This window comes from Harmonia axyridis, chromosome 1 (genome assembly GCF_914767665.1).
Source record: "Harmonia axyridis chromosome 1, icHarAxyr1.1, whole genome shotgun sequence".
In the NCBI taxonomy this organism is placed as follows: domain Eukaryota; kingdom Metazoa; phylum Arthropoda; class Insecta; order Coleoptera; family Coccinellidae; genus Harmonia; species Harmonia axyridis.
In genome coordinates this window covers 50,870,289-50,892,368 of record NC_059501.1, presented here as the reverse complement: position 1 = coordinate 50,892,368, position 22,080 = coordinate 50,870,289, and the positions used below count along the sequence as shown (strand labels likewise).

Below are 22,080 nucleotides of genomic sequence, written 5' to 3'. Positions count from 1 at the left end.
AATTGATATTTCAGATTTAACAAGATATTATATAATAAAGAATGCCATTATTCCTGGAAGGGATTTCAAATATCCTTATCCAGTGCATCGAAAGATTAACAAGAATTCTTTTTCGTGATTGAATTATTAAAAATTGTTTGTATTTTTCGTAAATCATGTACTTTATTGAATATATTTATTGAATATGGAAGTAGGTATTTAAAAGGCCACGTCTGCTAAAAAACTTATGTGTAAGGCCAATACAGAAGTATTTGAAGCTTTTCCGGTAAAGGTGGATATCTGTCAGTTCCTAATAACTCAAATTATCAGAAGGAAGCAATGCATTCTTCTGACTGTTTCATGAAATCTCATGAAAACCGTGAAATAAATATTATTAAAATGCTTCTTTTTTCTGGTTATTGTGATCGCAAATGTATTGAATGTTTTCTCACAAAAAAGTTTGATGTTGTTTTTAAAATATTCCTTGTTGTGTATATACGTTTCATAAGTATTTATCTTTAATAAATTAATTGATGTGTCCCTGACGGAATTTTTCTTCGATTATCCCCTCCAAGATAAAAAAAAGATCTAGTGACCTTGGAAGAGAAACTATGAAAAGTCATTCCCCAAAATGAAATATCCTATATTTTCAAAGGTTTCAAAATTATAATATTTAATACAATAATCTTGATATTCACTTCCGGATAGTATTTATATTTAGATACAACCAATTTAATACATAAATTAAAAATGCGACTATAGTTACAGTTTCTTGAAACATCATTTTTTGAACATATGCCATCCTCTATACATATATTTTTTAGAAGCAGTGTTCAGTCTAAACGATATGGTGGAATAACTTTATATCTCTAATTCTGTGGTTTTTCCGTTCATTCTTCCACATCTTGTAGAACAAAATCGTGCGAGAATATATCAGAAACGCACAGTTTTCATGGTTATATTTTATTATTCTATGTTGGTACTCTGAACTTTCCGCCACGGCTTTATCTGTCAATTCATCAATTTGCCTTAAAGAAATCAGTTCTGCCAACCAACATTTTTCAATGCAAAAATCACTAAAATATATTCATGGAAATATTTCATTAATTTCAATGAAAATGCAATGAATTAGAGAAAATAATGTATAATACTCGTACAGAAGGCTCATTCTACCACTCGTTCATTCCAAAACTCACCACTTCGTGGCTCGTTTTTGAATTTTGAACTCGTGGAAGAATATCAATGCCTTCTGCACTTGTATTATAAATAACTATTCCGACCCAGTATAAATAATACATCGCGAAACCTCTGCACGGGTCATAGGTATGGCGCCATATGGGGCTGGACAAAGATAATCAGACAGAATACAATAATGCTTTTCGCTGTGCTAATTATTAATTCCGCTAAATATAATCTAGTTTATAAGTTACTTTAATTCTAATATTTCAAAGTGCAAACTAAATTGAAGTGTCGCCGATCAATCGTATCGTAGTGAGAACTGGTGGTCGACGGATGAGTGGTGAACCACGGGTGCAGGCCTCTGGTGAAATCAGCCCCAACAAAACATTCTACAATCCACTAAAATAACCGAACAAGTAGACTAACCACCATGACGTTTCATAGTATTCATACTGACTCCAGCTTCAACCAGAATAGTAGGTAGTTGATATTCTATGCAGACATATTTTTCAGGATGTCACAAATACAGATATGTATCTTACATGGATTTTGCCAAATATATTTGTTCCAGTTGGTTGTATGGTACAGGGTTATTCATTATAAATTACCCACCCCTTATCATCGTTATATTTGCTTATAGAAAAAAATGTTAAATATTAAAGTTGTGTGCTTATGACTAAATTTTGATAAAATGCTATCAACAACCCAGTGGCGTGCAGATTTCAGTGGATACAAATTTTTTTATACCGTTTTCAAATGGAACACCCTGTTTATCATTGAATTTTTGGAATGGTCTTTTTTTCCTGATTTCAAAAATATACCATATGTTACCCCTATCTTATACCGTTTTCGAGTTAGTAGACGTCGATTAATGGCGAATTTTTATTTATTTATACGGACAGGCTATTTTACATTATAATAAAAAAATACTATTCAAAACGTAATATCAAAAATAAACATAAATTTCCAAAATTCTAGTCACTCAGTCTTAACATAACTTAATCATAAACTTAAAATGAAACTATATTATTACTTGCTTATCATCCATTGTTATTTAATATAAAGAAAATATTGGGAATATTGGACACAATTTTATTCTATTGTTTAATTTGTAACAACGCCGACATTTCGAAACAGTTCGTTTTTTTTTCCAAGGCTAAAAAATAAATAAATATATAAGGCATACAATATGACATAATATGATAACACATTACCTAGTTACGACAAACAATATTGTACGCTTATTAAAATCAAAAAGACAATTTTCCATGAATCGAAATTCTTTCACACCTCAGATAATCAACATCAACATCCATTAAGTTATTTTCAATATGACAATGACATAAACATACGATTACGATAAAATATTAAATGGACTTAACACTATTGTCGTGGCCAGCACTCATCTTCTAATTATATTGTAACTGTAATATAAGCGAAATGATTAATATAAAAGTAAATAACACAGTTAATCATAGAGAAGATGTACAACACCTAAGCACGATTTATAACAATATAATTAGAAGATGAGTGCTGGCCACGACAATAGTGTTAAGTCCATTTAATATTTTTATCGTTATCGTATGTTTATATCATTGTCATATTGAAAATAACTTAATGGATGTTGATGTTGATTATCTGAGATGTGAAAGAATTTCGATTCCCTGAAAATTGTCTTTATGATTTTAATAAGCGTACAATATTGTTTGTCGTAACTAGGTAATGTGTTATCATATTATGTCATATTGTATGCCTTATATATTTATTTATTTTTTAGCCTTGAAAAAGAAACGAACTGTTTCGAAACGTCGGCGTTGTTACAAATTAAACAATAGAATAAAATTCTGTTCAATATTCCCAATATTTTCTTATTTATTAAAATGAAACTATAATTTTTATGGTAATGTTCATGTACGCGTCTTAAGGACTCAAGAGTGATTTGAAAAAGTAATAAGTTGGCTAACTTTCAATTCTTCGTGCAAATCAGGTTCTGCGCATGTTCATAAGACATCTAAATGAAAACGAAAAATAAAAAATATACCATATGTTAGGTAAGGAAGAAAAAGTTCAAATATTGAAAAATAGAAAAAAAAATATATTGAGGAAATTTAAATAATATGAAGAGAAAAAAAATCAATGTGCCCACCATTATTCTATAAAAATATTTTCTACTTCTGGCAAGTAGTATCAAGTATCTCTTGACAGTTAACTCCTGTTTATATATAATCATAAAATATTGGGCCAACAATTTTATTTCAGAAAATTTCGCACCTGACGCTAACACTTTTTCTTCCTGGTTTCTTTATTCGACATTTCCAGTTGACAATTTATGACGAAGGCGGTTCTTTCTACCATGTTCCTCTATCTAATAATCGTTTTATTTTTCGTCTTCGTTAAGATGTCTAATGAACATGCGCAGAACCTGATTTGCACGAAGAATTGAATGTTGGTCAACTTATGACTTTCTTAAATTACTCTTAAGTCCTTAAGTCGCGTGCATGAACATTACCATAAAAATTATAGTTTCATCTTAAGTTTATGATTAAGTTATGTTAAGACTAAGTGAATTCGCCATTAATCGACGCCTAATAACTCGAAAACGGTATAAGATAGGGGTAACATATGGTAGTTATATTTTTGATATCAGGAAAAAAAAGACCATTCCAAAAATTCAATAATATACAGGATGTTCCATTTGAAAAAAGTATGGAAAAACTTGTATCCCCTGAAACGCCACTGGGTTTTTGATAGCATTTTATCAAAATTTAGTCACAAGCACACAACTTTCATATTCAACTTTTTTTTCTTTAGGCAACAAAAACGCTGATAAGGGGTGGGTAATTTATAGTGAATAATCCTGTACAACGGCCCCATCCGTAAGTCAGAAAAAAACTTATTTCTGGACAATCCCAAGGGTCGAACAGACATGTATTTTCCTATCACGTTTAAAATATTCATTTCGTCCTCTTTGATGATTGTGAAAACGAGCTTTTATCGATTTGTGGTCTCTTGTTGTTACTTTCACCAAACAAAGTTCTTGCCGTCGGCATACAGCGAATATTAATACCAATTTGTAGATTAAAATAGTCTCGATAGTCGATAGGTTCCTCATTGATTGAATCAGAACATCTTCTCTACCCAGAACTTTTATGGCTGATATATTAATAATAATAATATTGTTTATTTCCAGAATTATCAGCATACAGACAATAGAATGGAAACAAGTCATATTGGCACATTAGTGCCTAAAATCATTATGTATGTATCACAGAATACCTTGAATTCATAGATAGAATAAGGTTCACATTTCAATATAAATTGAGATAGGGCCTTTCGAAAGGCTTTGATATCTTTAAAGGAAGATAACTAAATAATTTAATTCCCATATACATTGCACTGCGTTCAGTGAGTGAGTATTTATGCGCAGGAAAAAATATGAGAACATTCTTCTAGTATTATTGCAATTCCTGTATGCATCCCCGTAATTATTATTTTTGATGAAGAATAACAAAATTCTGAATATATAAAGTCCTGGGAGTTTCATTATGTAATTGCTCCTAAATATGCCCCTGCATGTAGACCTGAATTTCATTCCAAACATAGTTCTTAATGTTAACTTCTGAACAATAAATATACCTTCTGCTTGTGAGCTACCACCCCAGAATATAATTACGTAGGACATCAGTGATCGGAAATTCGAATAATATAAGGTTGTTAATGTCGTAGTGTCAATTTGATATTTCAGGACTTTAAGAGAGTAAATCGCGATATTAAGTCTTTTTATAAGGGCATCACAGTGTGGACTCCAATTGAGGTTTTTATCAATCATAATGCCCAGTACTCTTGTTTGTGGGCTTACTTGTATAGTCTGATCGTGGTGAAATATATTATTCGGACAAACCATGTTCGATCGTATGTTGTTGAAAAACACGATATTAGTTTTCGATGTATTGAGCACAAGATTATTGTCAGAGCACCAGTTCTCTATCCCACTCATGGTCTTCGTGATTTTGTTAGATACACTCACTACGTCATTTCCACTTACTATGACGTTAGTATAATCTGCTTATATGTAGGATTCAATTACACCCCTAGCTAATCCGTCATTCTCGACATGTTCCCCCAATTCCTGAAAAATATCCGATAGAAACTTTGAATTTACCCCATCCAACATCATTCTTTGCTTTCTATCAGATAAATAGCTTTTCAATAAATCCAGTGTTGTTCCCCTAATTCCACATTTATTCAGTTTCAATATTAAAGTTTTATGGTCTACTCTATCGAAAGCTTTAGGAAGATCTACAAAAAGCCCAGCGGGTATCTTATCATTTTCGATTGAATCAATGATCATCTGTAATAACTCAAATACTGCTGTTTCTGTGCTACGACCGAGAATGAAACCGTGTTGTCTGCACGAAAGTAACTTAAACTTGGTGAAAAACTTTATTAGACAATTCGCTAAGATTTTTCCGAATATCTTAGCGAAAGCTGTTATCACACTAATTGGTCTATAGCTTGAAAAATCGTCAATATCTCCCTTTTTAAAACATGGCTTTACTATGTCAAGTTTCAACATGTCCGGAAAAATTCCAGTTTTAAAAGCACTATTAATAATATAACATATTGAATGGACTATTTTTGTTATATGCTTTTTAATAACTTTGATGGGAATGTCGTCGTGTCCGCATGAATTCTTATTTATCAATCTACCAACAACCGAGACAATCTCCGCTTCCGAAACCTCAAACAAGTAGAAGGATTTAGTGGAAATTTTCAAATTTTCCTGGCTCGTATTACTAGATTTTGCAAGGTTTCCTGTTGCAATATTTGCGAAAAAACAATTGAAATCATCTGCCAATTAGCACATTTCATATTGGTCAGAGTCGTCCCCGAATTTTGTAGGCAGTTTTCTTCTGGGATCCATGTTATTTCCTGATAATTGACCAATTATTCTCCAAGTTACTGCCGATTTATTTTCCGCCTTATCTATGATCGTTCTATAAAAAGCTTGTTTACCCGAAATTAGGGCAGAATCATTACGTCGTTTAACATCATTATAAATTTTACAGAATTCAGGTCTACATCTAGAGACAACAAATAATGAACCTAAATATTTTTTTTTAAATTTTCGATTTCAGGGGATGAATTAATTTTACGTTTTTTAGCTACATTCAAATTTTGAATTGGAAAAGCCGAATTGAAACATAAGTCAATATTCTTATAAAAAAACACCCACATATCATTAACCCTATTTTCAGGAATATCAAAAATAACAGACCAATCAACATTATCGAGCAAATTTTCGAATAGTTGATGATTACTCTCGTTATATATTCTAACATTTCTAATTAATCTAGATTATATTATGTATATATTGTTCATAGGTACTTCGACCAACTTATGGGAATGTTAATATTCTTGTTCAACATCAAAGTTTTCTTCACGAAACTTACGTAGGTGGCGCTATATATATTTAAATTTGAAATAAATATATTTCCATGGAGATGAAATTAGAATTTTATATGGAAACCAATGAAAAAAATGAGGTATGGATTGACGTGAGGTCATGAAATTTTTGGCCCTCATCAATTTATACTCTTAATGCGCTCTTGGAGACAACATCTATTTTTATACGTTTCTTTGATCCCCAACAGCGCAACTGTTTCTTTAATGAGCGAGCGCTCAAAGCTTCTGGCTTCACGTCAGAACTTTAATTACGTATACGAGTTCGAATGGTTTTTTAAATGAAGGGAGAAATTAAAACAATCAACCTCTGCGTGAAATTCGTAACACTTTATTACAAGCAAACTAAACATTTCGAAGGAAATCAGCATTATCAAAAAAAATTATCACAAGAATTTTACTCACTGAACATTCAGTTAAATTTATTCCACTTCGTATTTTATAGGCTGCTGAAGTTATATCTTCAAAACTTATCGTAGTATGTTGATCTGAATATTCTCCGATATCCATTTTCTGCCACTAGTTATTATAAATTTACCGCTTCACTCGTTTAGCACACAAAAACCCGGTCAATTATGAGATATTAAATAAAACACTTTTTCAGTATATATTCAATAACTATTGAATCATTCTACAAATTCCACAATTTTGTACTGAAGTTAGATACGATATAAGTATTCTGATAACAAATAGTTTTCGATTATTCACTCTGCTCAAACTCATTTAAATCCAATCACGTGACTAAGTTCATATTTAAATAAAATTTGTCACATTTAACCTTCCATACTTATCAATATTTACTTCATTGCAGACAGAAGATAACTCATCTTTCTGAATAATTATTCTCCTGCACTGAAGGATATTTTCTTAATCGACATAATCAACTAATTAACAATATGAACATTATATTCGTTGGTATATAATGATTCCGTTCCTAAGTTCTAGGTTAATCATAGAATATAATTGAATGTATTCTTCAGATTTTCTATAATTTAAAATAGGTAGAAAATTCATGAAAACTAAAAGGCACCTAAGATTTACTGGTAAATTATTGAAAAGTGCAATTTCCAAACTTTCGGAAGATATGAAACAACGGTTTTTTTTTTTGTTAAAGCAGGGGATCCTCATAGAGAAACTACCTTGTTGATCAGGTTGATCAGTGTGAGACTTTTGCTCACTAAACCTAACCTGCTATTTGGAATATGCGAGTCTTATGGCCAGTTGCATCGTTTGCCTAAACATTGATTAAAAATTCAAACATTGATTACTTTCTGATTTTTTAAGAGGGGTTCACTTAGGTGAGTTGAATCGACTCTTCCCCACCGCAGATTCCAGGTGCTTTCTGACCCGGTAAGCTGAAACCTGTCGAAGGCTCCCTGTCCAGGGTAACGGACGAAACAGTGTGGAAAGCAACTCAAGGATTCTTCCACCGTAACTCTGCACATCGTAAAAAGCGATCAAAGACCGTCTCCTCCACGAGACGGAGGAACCCATGTGAATTTAAGGAATAGAAATGAAGAGCCGCTGCCTGAGGTTCGTACGGAGTGTCTGGAGCGGGCGCTGGACATGACAGTGTTCGGGACGTCGGAGGCAGAGAGCTAAGGCGACAGGCCTACGCCTACACAATCTTAACATTCTAGGAGAAGAATATTACGAGTTTCTCCGACTGCTGAATTTGCTGCGCAGGATCCTCAACCAGCACTCACCCAATCAGGTTTACCAAGAAGACGCTTGAAATGGACTATAAATGAAACGATCGTGCACATATATGAAGTGACAAAAATGGAACAGGATAAAATAGGCTAACGGCAAAAGTTGTTTGCAGAATTCAAAGAAACTATCCGGAACTCCAAGTTTCTGAGCTGAGAATAGCGGGTCATATTGAGAAATGAACTTGTACCCGATGAAAGACTGAACATCATAAGAAATAAAGTCCAGCTGAGGCTTCAAAACAGGAACTTCACTTATAACAAAGTGAGAATTGAAGAAAACCAGGATCATGATGAAAACCAACACAACACCAACACAAATAATAAATACTGAGGAACAAAACAACGCACATGCGATACCAATAAGAAAGAGATGCGCAATGACGGTTTATATATACTGCAGCCGCCGAAAAAAAAGGCCGAAGAGATCTATTGGAGCGATTATCTGCTCCAATGAATAGATATTTCCTAGCATTAAAAGGGTACTGATCCCCTTAAACGACCTATTCTTCCTAGACCGAAGACATCGAAAAAATTCTCACGTATTCTGCATATGATGAACAGGCAGATAATTCCAAATTTTTTCCGAAAGGACAAAACCTCGAGACATGCATCTTATTACTTACTGTGCAGCCTCCACAATATCAGCTGTGCTCGGCGTGAAGCCAAAACCTAGAAGTGACCAACTAGCCCAGTAAACACACCATAACAAACCACATCGGCAAATAAGGCTAGAACCCAAAATGCATAGCTTCCGACAAGATATAGGAAGGTTAACACAATTTGCAAAAGGTTCTCCGTCAAGAAAACTTCAAAAGATAGTGGATTGAATTATGGATCGCCATAGGCAACATGCAAACTATGATGCCAACAATGAAAGTGATCAAGAAACATCAGACAAACCCAAACAAAAATTGAATGCATACTCTGAACGACTGAGAAGATATAACAAGAATTATAAAAGAAAACATGACAATATGATTTTTGAAATCTCCGAAAAGAAATTTTATAGGATGATGAATGAACAAACTTCAACGGAATCAGGGAGTCATCCAAGCGACGAAGGTGTAGAGAAATGGAACAGCTGTCAATACCGACCCCTTGTAACTTCCGAGCGAATTGGATAGAGGAGAGGAGAAATCATGTGAGACCATAGATAATATGCCGCATAGTGTAGTAACGTCTGTAGAACTACAAGAAATATTGAAGAGCACTCACAACTGAAAATCCCCAGGCCCAGATGGAATTCACAACTTCTGATTGAAGAAGTTTTGCTGTCTGCAGAGGAGACTAGTAGAATCCATAAATAGCATAATTATTGTAAATGTATACCAAATGTTTAAAGAAGAACTATCCATTATATGTTTCAACTTGTTTTTATGTTCTAAATTTAATGTCTACACTAAGCATCAGTTAGTCTCTCTGTTTCCACTTGTAAGTTTTTTTCATTTTGTATATATTTTATGAGTCAGTCGATATACCTTGTAAATATAGTCTTTAGTTATAACACGTGTTCGTTTATTTTCCTAACAGAGTTATCTTATAATTGAACTTCCACCAATTTTATAAACGACAATAATTCACAATCCAAGGTATATGATAAAGTTTTTGACAACAGGTATCACAAACCTCATACCAAAGGTTTTCAAAACACAATGCATCTTTGTAATTTTGTCGGGTTCAAAAACATAAACTACAACTTTTTTGTTCCTCGAATAACTTTCGTATCACACTATGTTGCCGACAAATAAATTAGAATTCATGGTCCTTTTTAATAGAAAAAAAATTAATTGCTTTGTAATTTTGTTTTTCGAAAACGGTTCATTTTATCGACGATAAAAGAGTACCTTTTTTTAGCTTAATGTTCAAGCTGAACAAATTTGATTTTTCTATTCCTTATCATACAGGGTGTTGAAAATGTAAACATTAAAATGTACAACCTAGTCCGCCCCTGGTAAACTGAAAGAGCTAATTCAAATTTAAGGGCAAAATTGTAAGAGGTCCTCACTACTATTCATCATATCAAATTTTCATTAAAATTATATTAAGTAGTTTGAAATTTATTCCACTAAAATGGATTTCCAGTGACGCCATTTAGGAGGCCGTATCTCCGTAGGGAGGGCCACTAGGAAAAAAAATTATGGGAATTGTCTCTCTACTATACTCGAGATGAGTACCTTCATTAAAAGTGCAAGTGTTTACCTACATTGATATTCTAATTTAGAATGTTTTTACTTTTGTAACGAACTGCTCAGCAGTGAGCAGAGAGGTCATTTTCAGCTTTGAAGCGAATTTGATCGTATTTGCGATCTAGCAGGTCTCAAGAGGGTTTGAAGTTTCTTGCCGTTTTGTGCATTGAAGCTGAGTTTTGTAGAAAATTAGACTTCGAAGTAGTGTTGCAAAGAAAAAAAATATAACCTCGAAAATGTGAGAATAGGCGGAGTCCAGTAATGCACCTAAGTACATCTCCTGTTCAACTCAACCTAATCATGAATTATTTTCTTGTGGTTACGAAAACAAACAAAAATCATATTGTTCACGTACAAGGTGATCTAATAGTAATGAAAATAGAAGAAGTCTAAAATTTTCCTAGTCCGGATCTAATTTATTCGATTTTAGAAATATTGAGAGAATGTGCCAAGCAGAGATTAAGAATTTTAATTATGAATTGAATTTTTTTGCTCACGAAAATGAAAAACAAATCTTAATGTCATACATGAGGTGAAGAAGATAATGTTCCTAATATATATATATATATATATATATATATATATATATATATATATATATATATATATATATATATATATATATATATATATATATTCTTTTGAGAAAGAGCAATACAAAATATTAATTTCAAACAATCAAGCATATGTGTCGATGAATCTCAGTATTAGCAGAGTAAATGTAACGGGGCATCATACATTTCAACGTATGATACTTTGTGATAACGGTTGAGGCTGATCTCCGCAATCGTAGTGAAATGATTGGCAAAGATATTTCCTACTACCATAATATAAGGACTCCACTTTGGGTAGTCAATAGTGTTAAATATATGCAACCCGTAATACGAAAGATCCAACTACAGTAGCGACCCCTGGTGAAAAGTTCCTTGCCGTCAAACGGCGGTTGGCTTACTATCCACTTCTTATACTATGCTAGTACCTACTCTAGGTTCATCATAGAAACACCGATAAAAAAAACAATCTTTATGGATTTATGCTTACTATTTTTTACTATTTATTACTCCTCTACCAGAGTAGCAATAAAACAAATACTCAATGTCAAACGTTTAATTAAAATTAAAATTTCTGCAGTGGTTGATAAAAAAAAAATTATGAAAAAGAATTCTCTTAGTTACCCAAAAGCTAGAAGAGCTTCCCAAAAACTTAACCTAACACTAACAAATGCCAGAAGGGCTACCTATAAACTATAACAACACCTAATGCCAGAAGAGCTCCCTAAAAACTATAATACCTAACCTAATCCTGAAAACAGAATCCTTATATCAGCCTACACCCGGCTCAGGTTAAACCTAAAACTTCAGTACCAAAACTAAACCTAAACGGAGTTCAACAAACTCCAATTTTACCAGATAATAAACAAGAACAATAACCAAGTTAAACAGGAAGATTGACCTCAACCACAGATCCTGAAGGAATACACAAATACAGTGGTTTTAATAACTGGCTGGTATATAATAGCTGGTTGAATAAAGTAATAATAAATTCCAGTCACAAATCCTGAAGGGATACACAAGTATTCTAGTTGTTAAAATAAATGGCCAGTTGGTGAAGTGCACCTCACCGCAAACTGTTTACAATTTCGACAGTATATAATAAGGATGAAACAATCTTTATTCAATATATTTTATAACTTCAATATAGCTATCAATGGACAGAAAATTAATAATAAAAACCGTTAACTGCTATTCAAATGACTGATTTACTATCAGTACTCCAAATCGTTACTTCCAAAATTAAATCCCAGTACAATATTCACTAAAGCCAGTGCAAGCACCGGTTACCTGATACAAAATCAATATTGGAGGTTGACAGCAAATCTAACGGTGAGATCTCTTTACGTAGAATGTACCATCTACTCGAGCTACACCATATGCCAACAATATACTATGTACTCGAATTGTACCATTCATCAGAACTGCACCAGAAATTCACCACCATATACCAGAAAATAAATACCATTAACTCCAACCGTACTATACACCAGACACCAGAATTCCTGGCACTAGGATTCTCAATCCAACCAGGCACTAGGATTCTTCAAATTCAACCAGGCACTAGGACCCTAATATATGACAATAAGATATTGTTCACAAAATGAAAAGGAATTAGAGGAAAATACCTCTCAGTTGTTGTTCGAGGGAAAAGGATCTTCTTGCTATTCCTCGTTTAAGTTCAACAGTTGTTCGAACTAATCGGCGGGAAGCGAATCCTCTCAGATCTTCAGAGTAAATTCAATACAGGAGATGGGCCTTGTAGAAGAAAATTTTCATAATCACGTATAAAACGTATTTCCCAGAAATATTCACAATACCATAAACCAAACAGGGAATTACCCAAATTGAAGAAATAATCGCCTATAACAAGGATGATTCGAGATCATATATTCTCCAATTCAAGTCAAATTCTCTTCCAAAAAAAAATCTCTTTCAAAATTATCTCAAATCGCCGATAACCTCATTTTGACAATCCATTCCTAACCACAGACTATACCAGTTGTCAAACGAAACTTCCCACACAGAAGAAAATGAATAACAAGAAATCCAGAAATTATGAAATATTTCCCCACGGTAATGATATTCGATCTCAGTAATACGGAAATAAGTGTTCTATAATAAATTCAGATTTATATTAGTACGGAATATTCTAAGCTGAATCCACAATCAACCTCCAGAGGGCGCATTATCAACCGAAACATCAAGTGGTGTAAAATTTAACCGTTACAAGGTTATCGGTCTATAATTGTCAGATATCGTTGGGTCTCCTTTTTTAGGTATCATATAGGTAACTCCATGGGTAAAGTGTTTGGGAATGCTATTTGGGTTCTCCAGTGCTTCATTGATGAGTCGAGCCAGTGCTGTGTGGGTGGACGGCAGTGATTTCCACCAATAATTATGTACACTATCTATTCCAGCCGCCGTCCAATTTTTCATTCTCTTAATCGTCGCAATGACATCATCCTCCGTAACAATGATGGAAAGCATTTCGGGATAGATTATAGTGTTCTTTTTTCTCCCCTTCTATCCAATTGGCTTTGCTGTTGTGACTCTTTTCCTCTGGCCATATCTTTGACCAATGGCGTACAAATTTTTCGGATTCATATTCTAGAACATCATCCATTGCTCTTGATCGCATTCGGCCATTATCCACCATGTTGATAGCGAGGGTTCAATGATCACGCAATCTTTGAACAATCCTTACGAAAGTTCTCTCATTTGGCTGTCTCCTATTTGGAAACAGCCTTCCATAAGCTTCTTTAGCTCTTCTCGCTATTTTTCCATTTGTAAAATATCATTCCAACATATCTACCATCTCCTGGTTAGAATACATTCTGCTAATTTCCACTTAACACACTAAAAGAACTTCACAAACACTTTACACTAAACAAACACCTTACACTAAACATATCACATATTAGTAAGATACAGCCTAGTGCCGTCTACCCAGTCCTCTTCTCCAAGCCTCGCGATCCTGTGTCAGTTCCACTTTCAACTGTCTGTTCCATAGATTGGTGCACTTCCTCACTCCAAGAGCGTCTCGGTCTACCTCTTTTCCTTCGTCCTGGCGGGACCCATTCAAATAACCGCCTAGGCCATCGATATTCAGGCATTTTCATTAAGTGTCCAAACCATCTTAGACTTTTGGTTTCGATTCGGTCAATTACTGTTTCTCTGGCCTGTAACCGATCTCTTATGCTATCATTGGTGACATGTTGTAGCCTTGATGTTCTTGCACTCCGTCTCAGATAGTCCATCTCAACTGCGTTCAGTCTACGTTTTAGGTCAGCGTTAATGGTCCATATTCCACTGCCATAACACAGAGTTGATTCTACCATCGCTCTTCCTACCCGTATCTTCGTACGATTGAAGATTCCTCTATCCCACCACAAAGAGTTTAGGCAACCAATAATCTTTCTTGCCCCCTGAATTCTCTGCTTTATCTCGACTCTGCCAATGCCATTTCTGTCAACGACCCCACCTAAGTATTTGAACTGATCTACTTGTTGTATTTTCATGTCTTCGTCGATGAGCACCTCAAAACTTGCTTCACTGTTTACAACCAGATATTCGGTCTTCTTCAGATTCACGCTCAAGCCCCATTGTTCATATTCCGTGTATAATTTTCTGATCATATATTCAATATCAAAAGAATCCTGTGCCAAGATGACCTGATCGTCTGCAAAGTTCAACGAGAATAACTTGTGGTCCCCCACAGGAATGCCCCTCTCTCCGCAGCTCCTTCTCCACCTAGCCAACACCACCTCGACATAAAGGTTAAACAACAGAGGCGACAAACTACATCCCTGCCTCAGCCCCTTTGACATATTAATTGGCTTTGATAACTGTTTGCCAATTCTGATAGAGGCAGTATTATCCCTGTACATTTCTTGGATAATCAACAGCATTCGTTTATTGATCTTCAATATTTTCAATGCTTCCCAGAGTTTCTGACGGGGAATAGTATCGTAAGCCTTTCCCAAATCTTCGAAGACCATGTGTACCTCTTCTCCTGTCGATATTCTTTTCTCTGCCAGTTGTTGTAGCACAAACAGGTTGTCCACACATGAGCGTCCCATTCTAATTCCAGATTGTTGTTCACTTATGCTACTGTCCATCTCTTTACTGAGTTTAGAGCTTAAAATTTTACCATAAAGGCGGCTCAAGCTGCTGGTAATACTGAGGCCTCTGTAGCAATTGGGATCCCTCCGGTCTCCTTTTTTAAAAATCGAAACTAGGTAGGCATGTTTCCATTCTTTTGGGGTTGTTATCGTACTACAGCATATATTCAAAAAAGTCGTCAGTCTTTTGACTATTTCGGTACCTCCATATTTGACCAACTCTATCGGTATATCTCCAGGGCCGGGAGATCTTCCATTCTTCATTCTCTTCATTTGTTTATTTATTTTATTTATTTGTCTCGTTGGTTTTGAGTGATCTAATTGTTCTCCATTTTTCCGCTGATTGTGCTCCACCTATATAGTTCTCGATTTGGTAACACTTTTCCTCCCAGAATCGGTCCTTAGTTTGATTTTCAGTTCTCTATTCTTGCTCTTATATCTGTCTCGACTGTTTTGATCTTTATTTGATAACCAGTTATTAAATAAGTTGTTTTTATCCTCTATTAGTTTTTTTATTTCTTCTTTAAACCATGGAGGTTTTCTTATCATTTTTCTGGCTGGAATTGGACCCAGAGCTTGCATTGCAGCTGAGTGTAGTGCTGCTTTTATGTTTTCATATTCAGTTTCCACGGTCTAGCTCTAAGCTCTTCTGATAGTCGACTTTGATATAGGGTTCTTATACTTTCCTGCTGTAATAGGTATAGATTCAATCTCTGTTCTTCAGGTAGTTTCTGTTGTTCTTCATTGTCCGGATGTTTACTCAGTTGTTTCCTAATAAAAGGACATACTATCTTAGCCTCCACCATGTAATGATCGGATCCACAGTTTGGACCTCTTTTCACTCTGCAATCTTGCCATTTGAATCGACTTTTCTGTTTACATATGAAATAATCCAGAACAGATTTCTGATGTAGAGATGGCCTCTCCCAAGTGTATCTCTGTATTTTTTTATGTTCAAAGAACCCATTCAGGATTTTCAAAAAGTTTTGAGTACAGAAGTCCATAAGCGTTTCTCCAGAGTTGTTAACACATAACTCACCGAACTGCCCCACCACATCATGGTCGAACCTTGATCCGACTCTTGCGTTTCGGTCACCAGTTAGAATAACCTCCTGGTGGCGAGGAAGAGCATTTAAAATCCCCGATAAATCAGCATAGAATTCGTCCTTGAGTTGTTGTGTAGAATCATTCGTGGGTGCATACACTGCTATCACTGTGGTATCGTAACCATATATAGCAAGCGTCAAGGTCATGATTCTTTCCGACTTGTATTCATATGTCTTGATATATTTCTTGTGGCGTTTGTTGATGAGGATAGAGACTCCAGCCGCTGCTCTCCGCGATTTGTCCACGCCTGACCATAGATGTATGTAGTTGTCTAGGTCCTCATTGCCTTTACCTTTTTTCTTAGTTTCTGTTAGAACAGCAAGGTCTGTACTATTCTCATCCAAGGCCAACAAAATTTTATGCATCTTGTTTGATATTCCCTGCACGTTCCAAGTTATCATTTGCATAGTCCGTTTTCTCGCCAGTCGTCGCTGTATGATTCCATTCCCATTCCGAGGCTTGTTGAATGTAAAAGTAGCATAATTAATGATTTTACTGATGTTGGGTAGCTGGCCCAACGCCCAAACCCCCATTCTTGGAGGACCAGGCTTTTCTGTTGGGATGTGCTCCCTTAGTCGATATGTTCCAGTTTTCAGGCGCCGCAGGCGCAGGTATTAGATATTAGATTAAAAAGAAGACTTATGTATTTCTATGGTCTAGGACGCACAAGAATGTCAATGCGTCACTGGCGTAGTTAGTTTTAAGGTTATGGTCAAGGAACCAAAAAGACGAATGGAGATTGAGTATTTTGTTTAAATAAAGTAATATTCAGAAATATCCAATCAATCTTGTTTTATTAGCAAGCATGGTGTCAGGTCGATTGGAGTCGTATAGTGACAACGGAAATTTTAGTATCGACGAGGCTGGAAGATTTTGAATAAGAGGAAAAGCATGGAGTCAATGTTCAGACCGCCCAAACCTCTCGTGTTGGATGGAAATGTTGCAGAAAATTGGAAGCTGTTCGAGCAGACATTTGATAATTTTTTGACTGTAACAGAGCTCTCAAAAAAGGACGAATAAACTAAAGTTGCTGTTTTTCTCAACCTTATAGGTGATGATGGCTTGGAATTATTCTACACCTTCGATATGACGAGTGATCAGAAAAAGTCTCTACAGCAGGTAAAGCTATGATTTGAAAATCACTGTTCACCGAAGAAAAATGTTATATTTGAAAGATTTGTATTTAATAGTATCAGTCAAAAAGAAGGGCAGACATTCGACTCGTTCTTGACTGAACTATTATTATTATTATTATTATTTGAACTGGGGTCGTTTTGCTTCGGTAAGCCCTCCGGGAACTGCGACCATGCAGATCTTTTGTTCACTACCCTACTCATTCATAGAAACCCAGGGAGGTCGTCAACGACGTTAATAAAATTGGCAACCTCCCTAGGGGCCTTGGCCATTACCTCTCTGGTATCCAGGACCGGCTTGCCCATGTGAATGGTTCTTAGGCCAGCCAGCTCTGGACACTTGCATATCAAGTGTTCAGAAGTTTCTACTTCCGATCCACAGAGCCTGCAAATCTCGTCTGCTGACTTACCCATACGGTACAAATGATGTTTGTACCGACAGTGCCCCGTCAGCAGTCCCACCATCACCCGAAGCTCCGCTCGTGACAGCTTCAGGAGTTTTCTGGTGTAAGTAGGTGAAATCTTTACGAATTTCTTTGCCTGAGCAAGTCTAGGAGTGTTAGTCCAGTGGATTATCCTACTGTTCAACTCCCATAGCTGGACCGCAGCTTTGTATTGGTCTTTTCCTATCCCACAGAAAGGCTCAGGTCCAGCAGGTTCTTGACTGAACTAAGAAAAGCAGTCAAATCCACAAGTTACAAGGATAAGGACGATATGGTAAGAGACAGGATCGTCATGGGTATCTTTAGCAAAGATACCCAGGAGAGATTGCTCAGAGCTTCGGACCTTACACTGGAGATGGCTATAAACCATTGCAGAGCCTTTGAAGTGAGCAAGAGTCAGTCCAAAGTTCTACAAAATGAAGTTGCGGTAAATTAACTGAAAAGGAAAAACAAGCATGACAAAAAGGAATCTAACTGTGCTTGCAAGTATTGTGGCACTATCCATACCAAAGGCAAATGCCCGGCTTATGGAAAGAAATGTTGTCAGCGACTTCACCTTTTCGCAACAGTCTGCAGATCCAAGGAAAGCAAAGAGGTTCGAGATTACAAGAAGAAGAAGAATGTACATGAGGTGGCACATGAAGAAGATTCTGGAAGCGAAGGAGACCAGTTCTTTGTAAGTGCGGTTGTGAACAAGTGCGACAAGTCAAAGAAGGCAGCAATGTGGCTCAAAAGCATAAATGTACACGGTAAGACAATAGAGTTCAAGCTGGATACATGAGCAGAAGTGAGTGTTTTACATTTTGTAACCAATTAAGTGTTTCTCCTCTCTTCAGAGATCTGTTACTTACTAGCTTCAGTCGGAGAGGTGGTCGGGGTTAATAGGTTGTAGCTAGCCCGGAACCTATTTTCAAAAAAAAAAAGAAAGCAATTTCGAAGGCTTTGGTTCCCACACAAAAACAAACCCATCCACTTTCAGAGATTTATTAATAAGATGAAATGATCCACTAAATTGATCAAATTGTAATGAAAAGTTAAGAGTGAAATATTGAAAAATAGCTGCTTACAATTGAATCTCAACAATGAAAATTATTATGAATAGCTTCGAAGCGAAATGTCTCAAATGAAAAATGAAATAGAGCATACGAAATTATATAAATTGGATATCAAATGAAATTACAAAATACATAGCAGAATACTTCCATTAGCATTTAAAATCCAGGTGAAGTGCTCCCATGCACGAAGAACCATCTGATTTGGTACGATACTGTCACAGCACCATATAAGGATTTCCAGGTTCTTATGACCACAGTTTTCAGGTGTGATGGACCCTTCGAAGTTGGATGTTGGTCAACGAAGTTCAATCTTGGAAATATATGTTCAAAATCGAAATTCAGGGCTTCACCCAAAAACTCAATTTTTAATTGAGTTTCACTAAACCAATAGAAACTATGAAATATTAACTGAATCTCAAAATTTAAAACAAAAAAAAATATCTATATCAAGAACTCAACTCTGATGACTTATTTCATTCACCAGACAAAGCAGAAAAGAAAGAATAAAATCTTCGAATAACCGATTAATATCTTATCAGATTGAAAACATGCGCCCATCTGCAAATCTGAATTCTTCGATACACGTACAAATGCAGTGGCGGTACAACCAATATGTAATGAATAAATTTAAATTTTGAAAAGAAAGAAAGTTGTAACGATCGTATCGTTACACATCTCCTCTACCCACCAAAAAAAAAAAAAAAAAAAAAATGAGTGCATAAAACCCTGAAAGTGGCAAAAATTTTAATGTTTAAATATTGAAATAGAAATTAATCATATTCGAAACAAGTACCCATCAAAAATAGAAAGGAGACATGGTATGCTAGATGGTCAGCAAACCTATTGGACAGTGCGCTACAGGAAGTTTGTGTCTGTACCCTCTTCAGTCCAATAAAACAAAAAAAAATATTACTAATAGACATTACTATATATGAAAGATATTTGTCCCCACATCAGATTTCTAAACAAAACATACAATTATAATTACGAATCACAAATAATTCAAGGTTATTTCATGATGCTCTCAATGATATGAGTAGCTAAAAAGAGAACAGTTCTACGGTTCTTCTTTAATTTGGTTTGAAAAGTTCTAAAATAAACCACTCAGTGAACAGTTCAAGGTTGGCAGTATATAGCTTCAAGAAACTATACACAACCAATCTGACTCTCCTCCCTACCACCCTTTTCATAATATAATTTATAACCCACGACAAAATAGGAGATCAAATCAGAACGACATTAAAAGATAGAAAGAACAACAAAAAACCAAAGTTGGGCGCCAGTGAGATACTATCTCACACTCAAAATACTACACAAGGTAAAATTATTGGTGCTAATCTATTCGAATCAATTACAAAAAGAGAAAATCTGAAAATATTGTGAATCTAAACAAAAGCAGTTGAAAAATCTATCCAAAAATTAGTTTCACTGAATAGTAACCAATCGCTTCTGACAAATTTCGGACAGACAGAATATTTATGCAAACTTACATACCCAATGTACGTTTGTAGAATCTGTCTACGAGTGTCTAGATAGCAACTTTTGTGTAGCGGGATTGTTTTTTGATCTCTCCTGTGCTTTCGACACACTTTCCTTTCAGTTCATTCTAGACAAATGTTATAGTTTAGGATTCAGGGGGATATTTTTGGAATGGCTCAGAAGTTTTCTAGACGGGAGAGTCATGTCAGTTAGAGTGGATAATCGTTTTTCGGAAGAGTATGGTGTGGACCTTGGCGTCCCCCAGGGCTCCGTGCTGGGACCGTTAATATTTCTGTTATTTATAAATGATTTGCCTCATCATTTAACGTGCCTGTTGTTGACACTGTTCGCAGATGACACTTCGGTTGTTATTTCGGCCCGGAGCTGTGGGGAATTACAAGTAGCTTGTGAGACCCTTGTTACACAATTTGTGAATTGGTGTCACTCGAATAGGTTGATGTTGAATGTGGATAAGACGGTATGTGTTTACTTTGGCCTTAGAAATTTCGAGAGGGGTAATTTGAGAATTCGTTATATGGAGGACACCATTGTTCCAAGTGAATTTACCAAATTCCTGGGTGTCTATATAGACAGAAATCTAAGCTGGACTACCCATGTTGATTATCTCTGCAAAAAACACCACTTTTTTTGCAATATTAAGAGTTAAAAATGTACTTCCTGTTGGTTCACTATTAGACATTTATTATAGCCTGGTTTATTGCCATTTAACTTACAATATTATTCTGTGGGGCAGCTGTGTGGATATCTCAAGAATCTTCATCGCACAGAAAAGAATAATAAGAACAATATTTAATTTGAGTCCTCGAACAAGTTGTCGGCCAGTATTTAATGCGAATAGGTTATTGCCCTTACCTTGCATTTATATTTTGAAATGTCTTGTGTATGCAAAGGAAAATGAGAAAAACTGGAAAAAACTATCCAGCAACCATGACTACAAGACCAGAAATTCACAGATTCTTTTAGTGCCTAAGCACCGAACTCACAAATTTGAATGCTCTCCTCTTTATCAGAGCATCAAGTTATTCAATCACTTACCATCTTCTGTGAAATTACTGGATTTACGTAAATTCAAACTTGAAGTTAAGGAAATTTTGTTGAAAAAATGTTATTATTCAATTAGGGAATATTGTATTGATAATTGGTCTTAGATTTAAGCTTCTATATGTGTTTATATATTTTTTTTGCTGACTTATCCTATATACCTTTTGTATGGTGTCTTAAAGGATGAATAAACTTATTCTATTCTATATTCTATTCCAATGCATAATCTCTATGCCAAAATAACCAAAAATATGGGAATTCAATATTCATAACTGAAAGCCCCAGCTAAAAGCTGTCTGTCCAAGTTTATCAATTGAGAAAATTCAAAAATAAAAAAAAAAAAAACTAAGCTGAAAATCAAATAAATGACCTCAACATACAAAAAAAAATGTGAATTAATAAAAAAAATGAAAATTATATTTGGTACTAATAATTGTCGTTCTGATCATCAGTGCCACTATCACTAATATCCAACTTCAAATGGCTAACATGAAAATTACCCAGGTCATTTCCATTGAGATCCCTCAAATTGTATACCAAGGGTGAAAGAACTCTATGAATAACACAAGGAATATACTTAGGTGCTAACTTAGAGGAAAAATCATTA

The 22,080-nt window shown here is 35.1% G+C and overlaps 2 protein-coding genes across 2 annotated transcripts in view; both read right to left on the bottom strand.

The window, feature by feature from the left end:
- LOC123682496 (L-threonine ammonia-lyase) overlaps positions 1 to 7,412 on the bottom strand; it is a 31,889-nt gene extending 24,477 nt beyond the window's left edge. The window contains exon 1 of the mRNA XM_045621138.1: positions 7,027 to 7,412. Coding sequence (XP_045477094.1) covers positions 7,027 to 7,131 — 105 coding nt within the window. The 5' untranslated portion in view covers positions 7,132 to 7,412. The remainder of the gene's footprint in view (positions 1 to 7,026) is intronic.
- Positions 7,413 to 15,799: 8,387 nt separating this feature from the next.
- On the bottom strand, positions 15,800 to 16,708 carry LOC123671631 (craniofacial development protein 2-like). The gene has a single exon (XM_045605601.1). It carries the CDS (start codon positions 16,706 to 16,708, stop codon positions 15,800 to 15,802), a length of 909 nt encoding a protein of 302 aa, XP_045461557.1.
- Between the last annotated feature and the right edge of the window lie 5,372 nt (positions 16,709 to 22,080).

Coding starts and splice junctions, on each gene's coding strand:
- LOC123671631 (XM_045605601.1), bottom strand. CDS start 16,708: ATGCAAATGATAACTTGGAACGTGCAGGGAATATCAAACAAGATGCAT.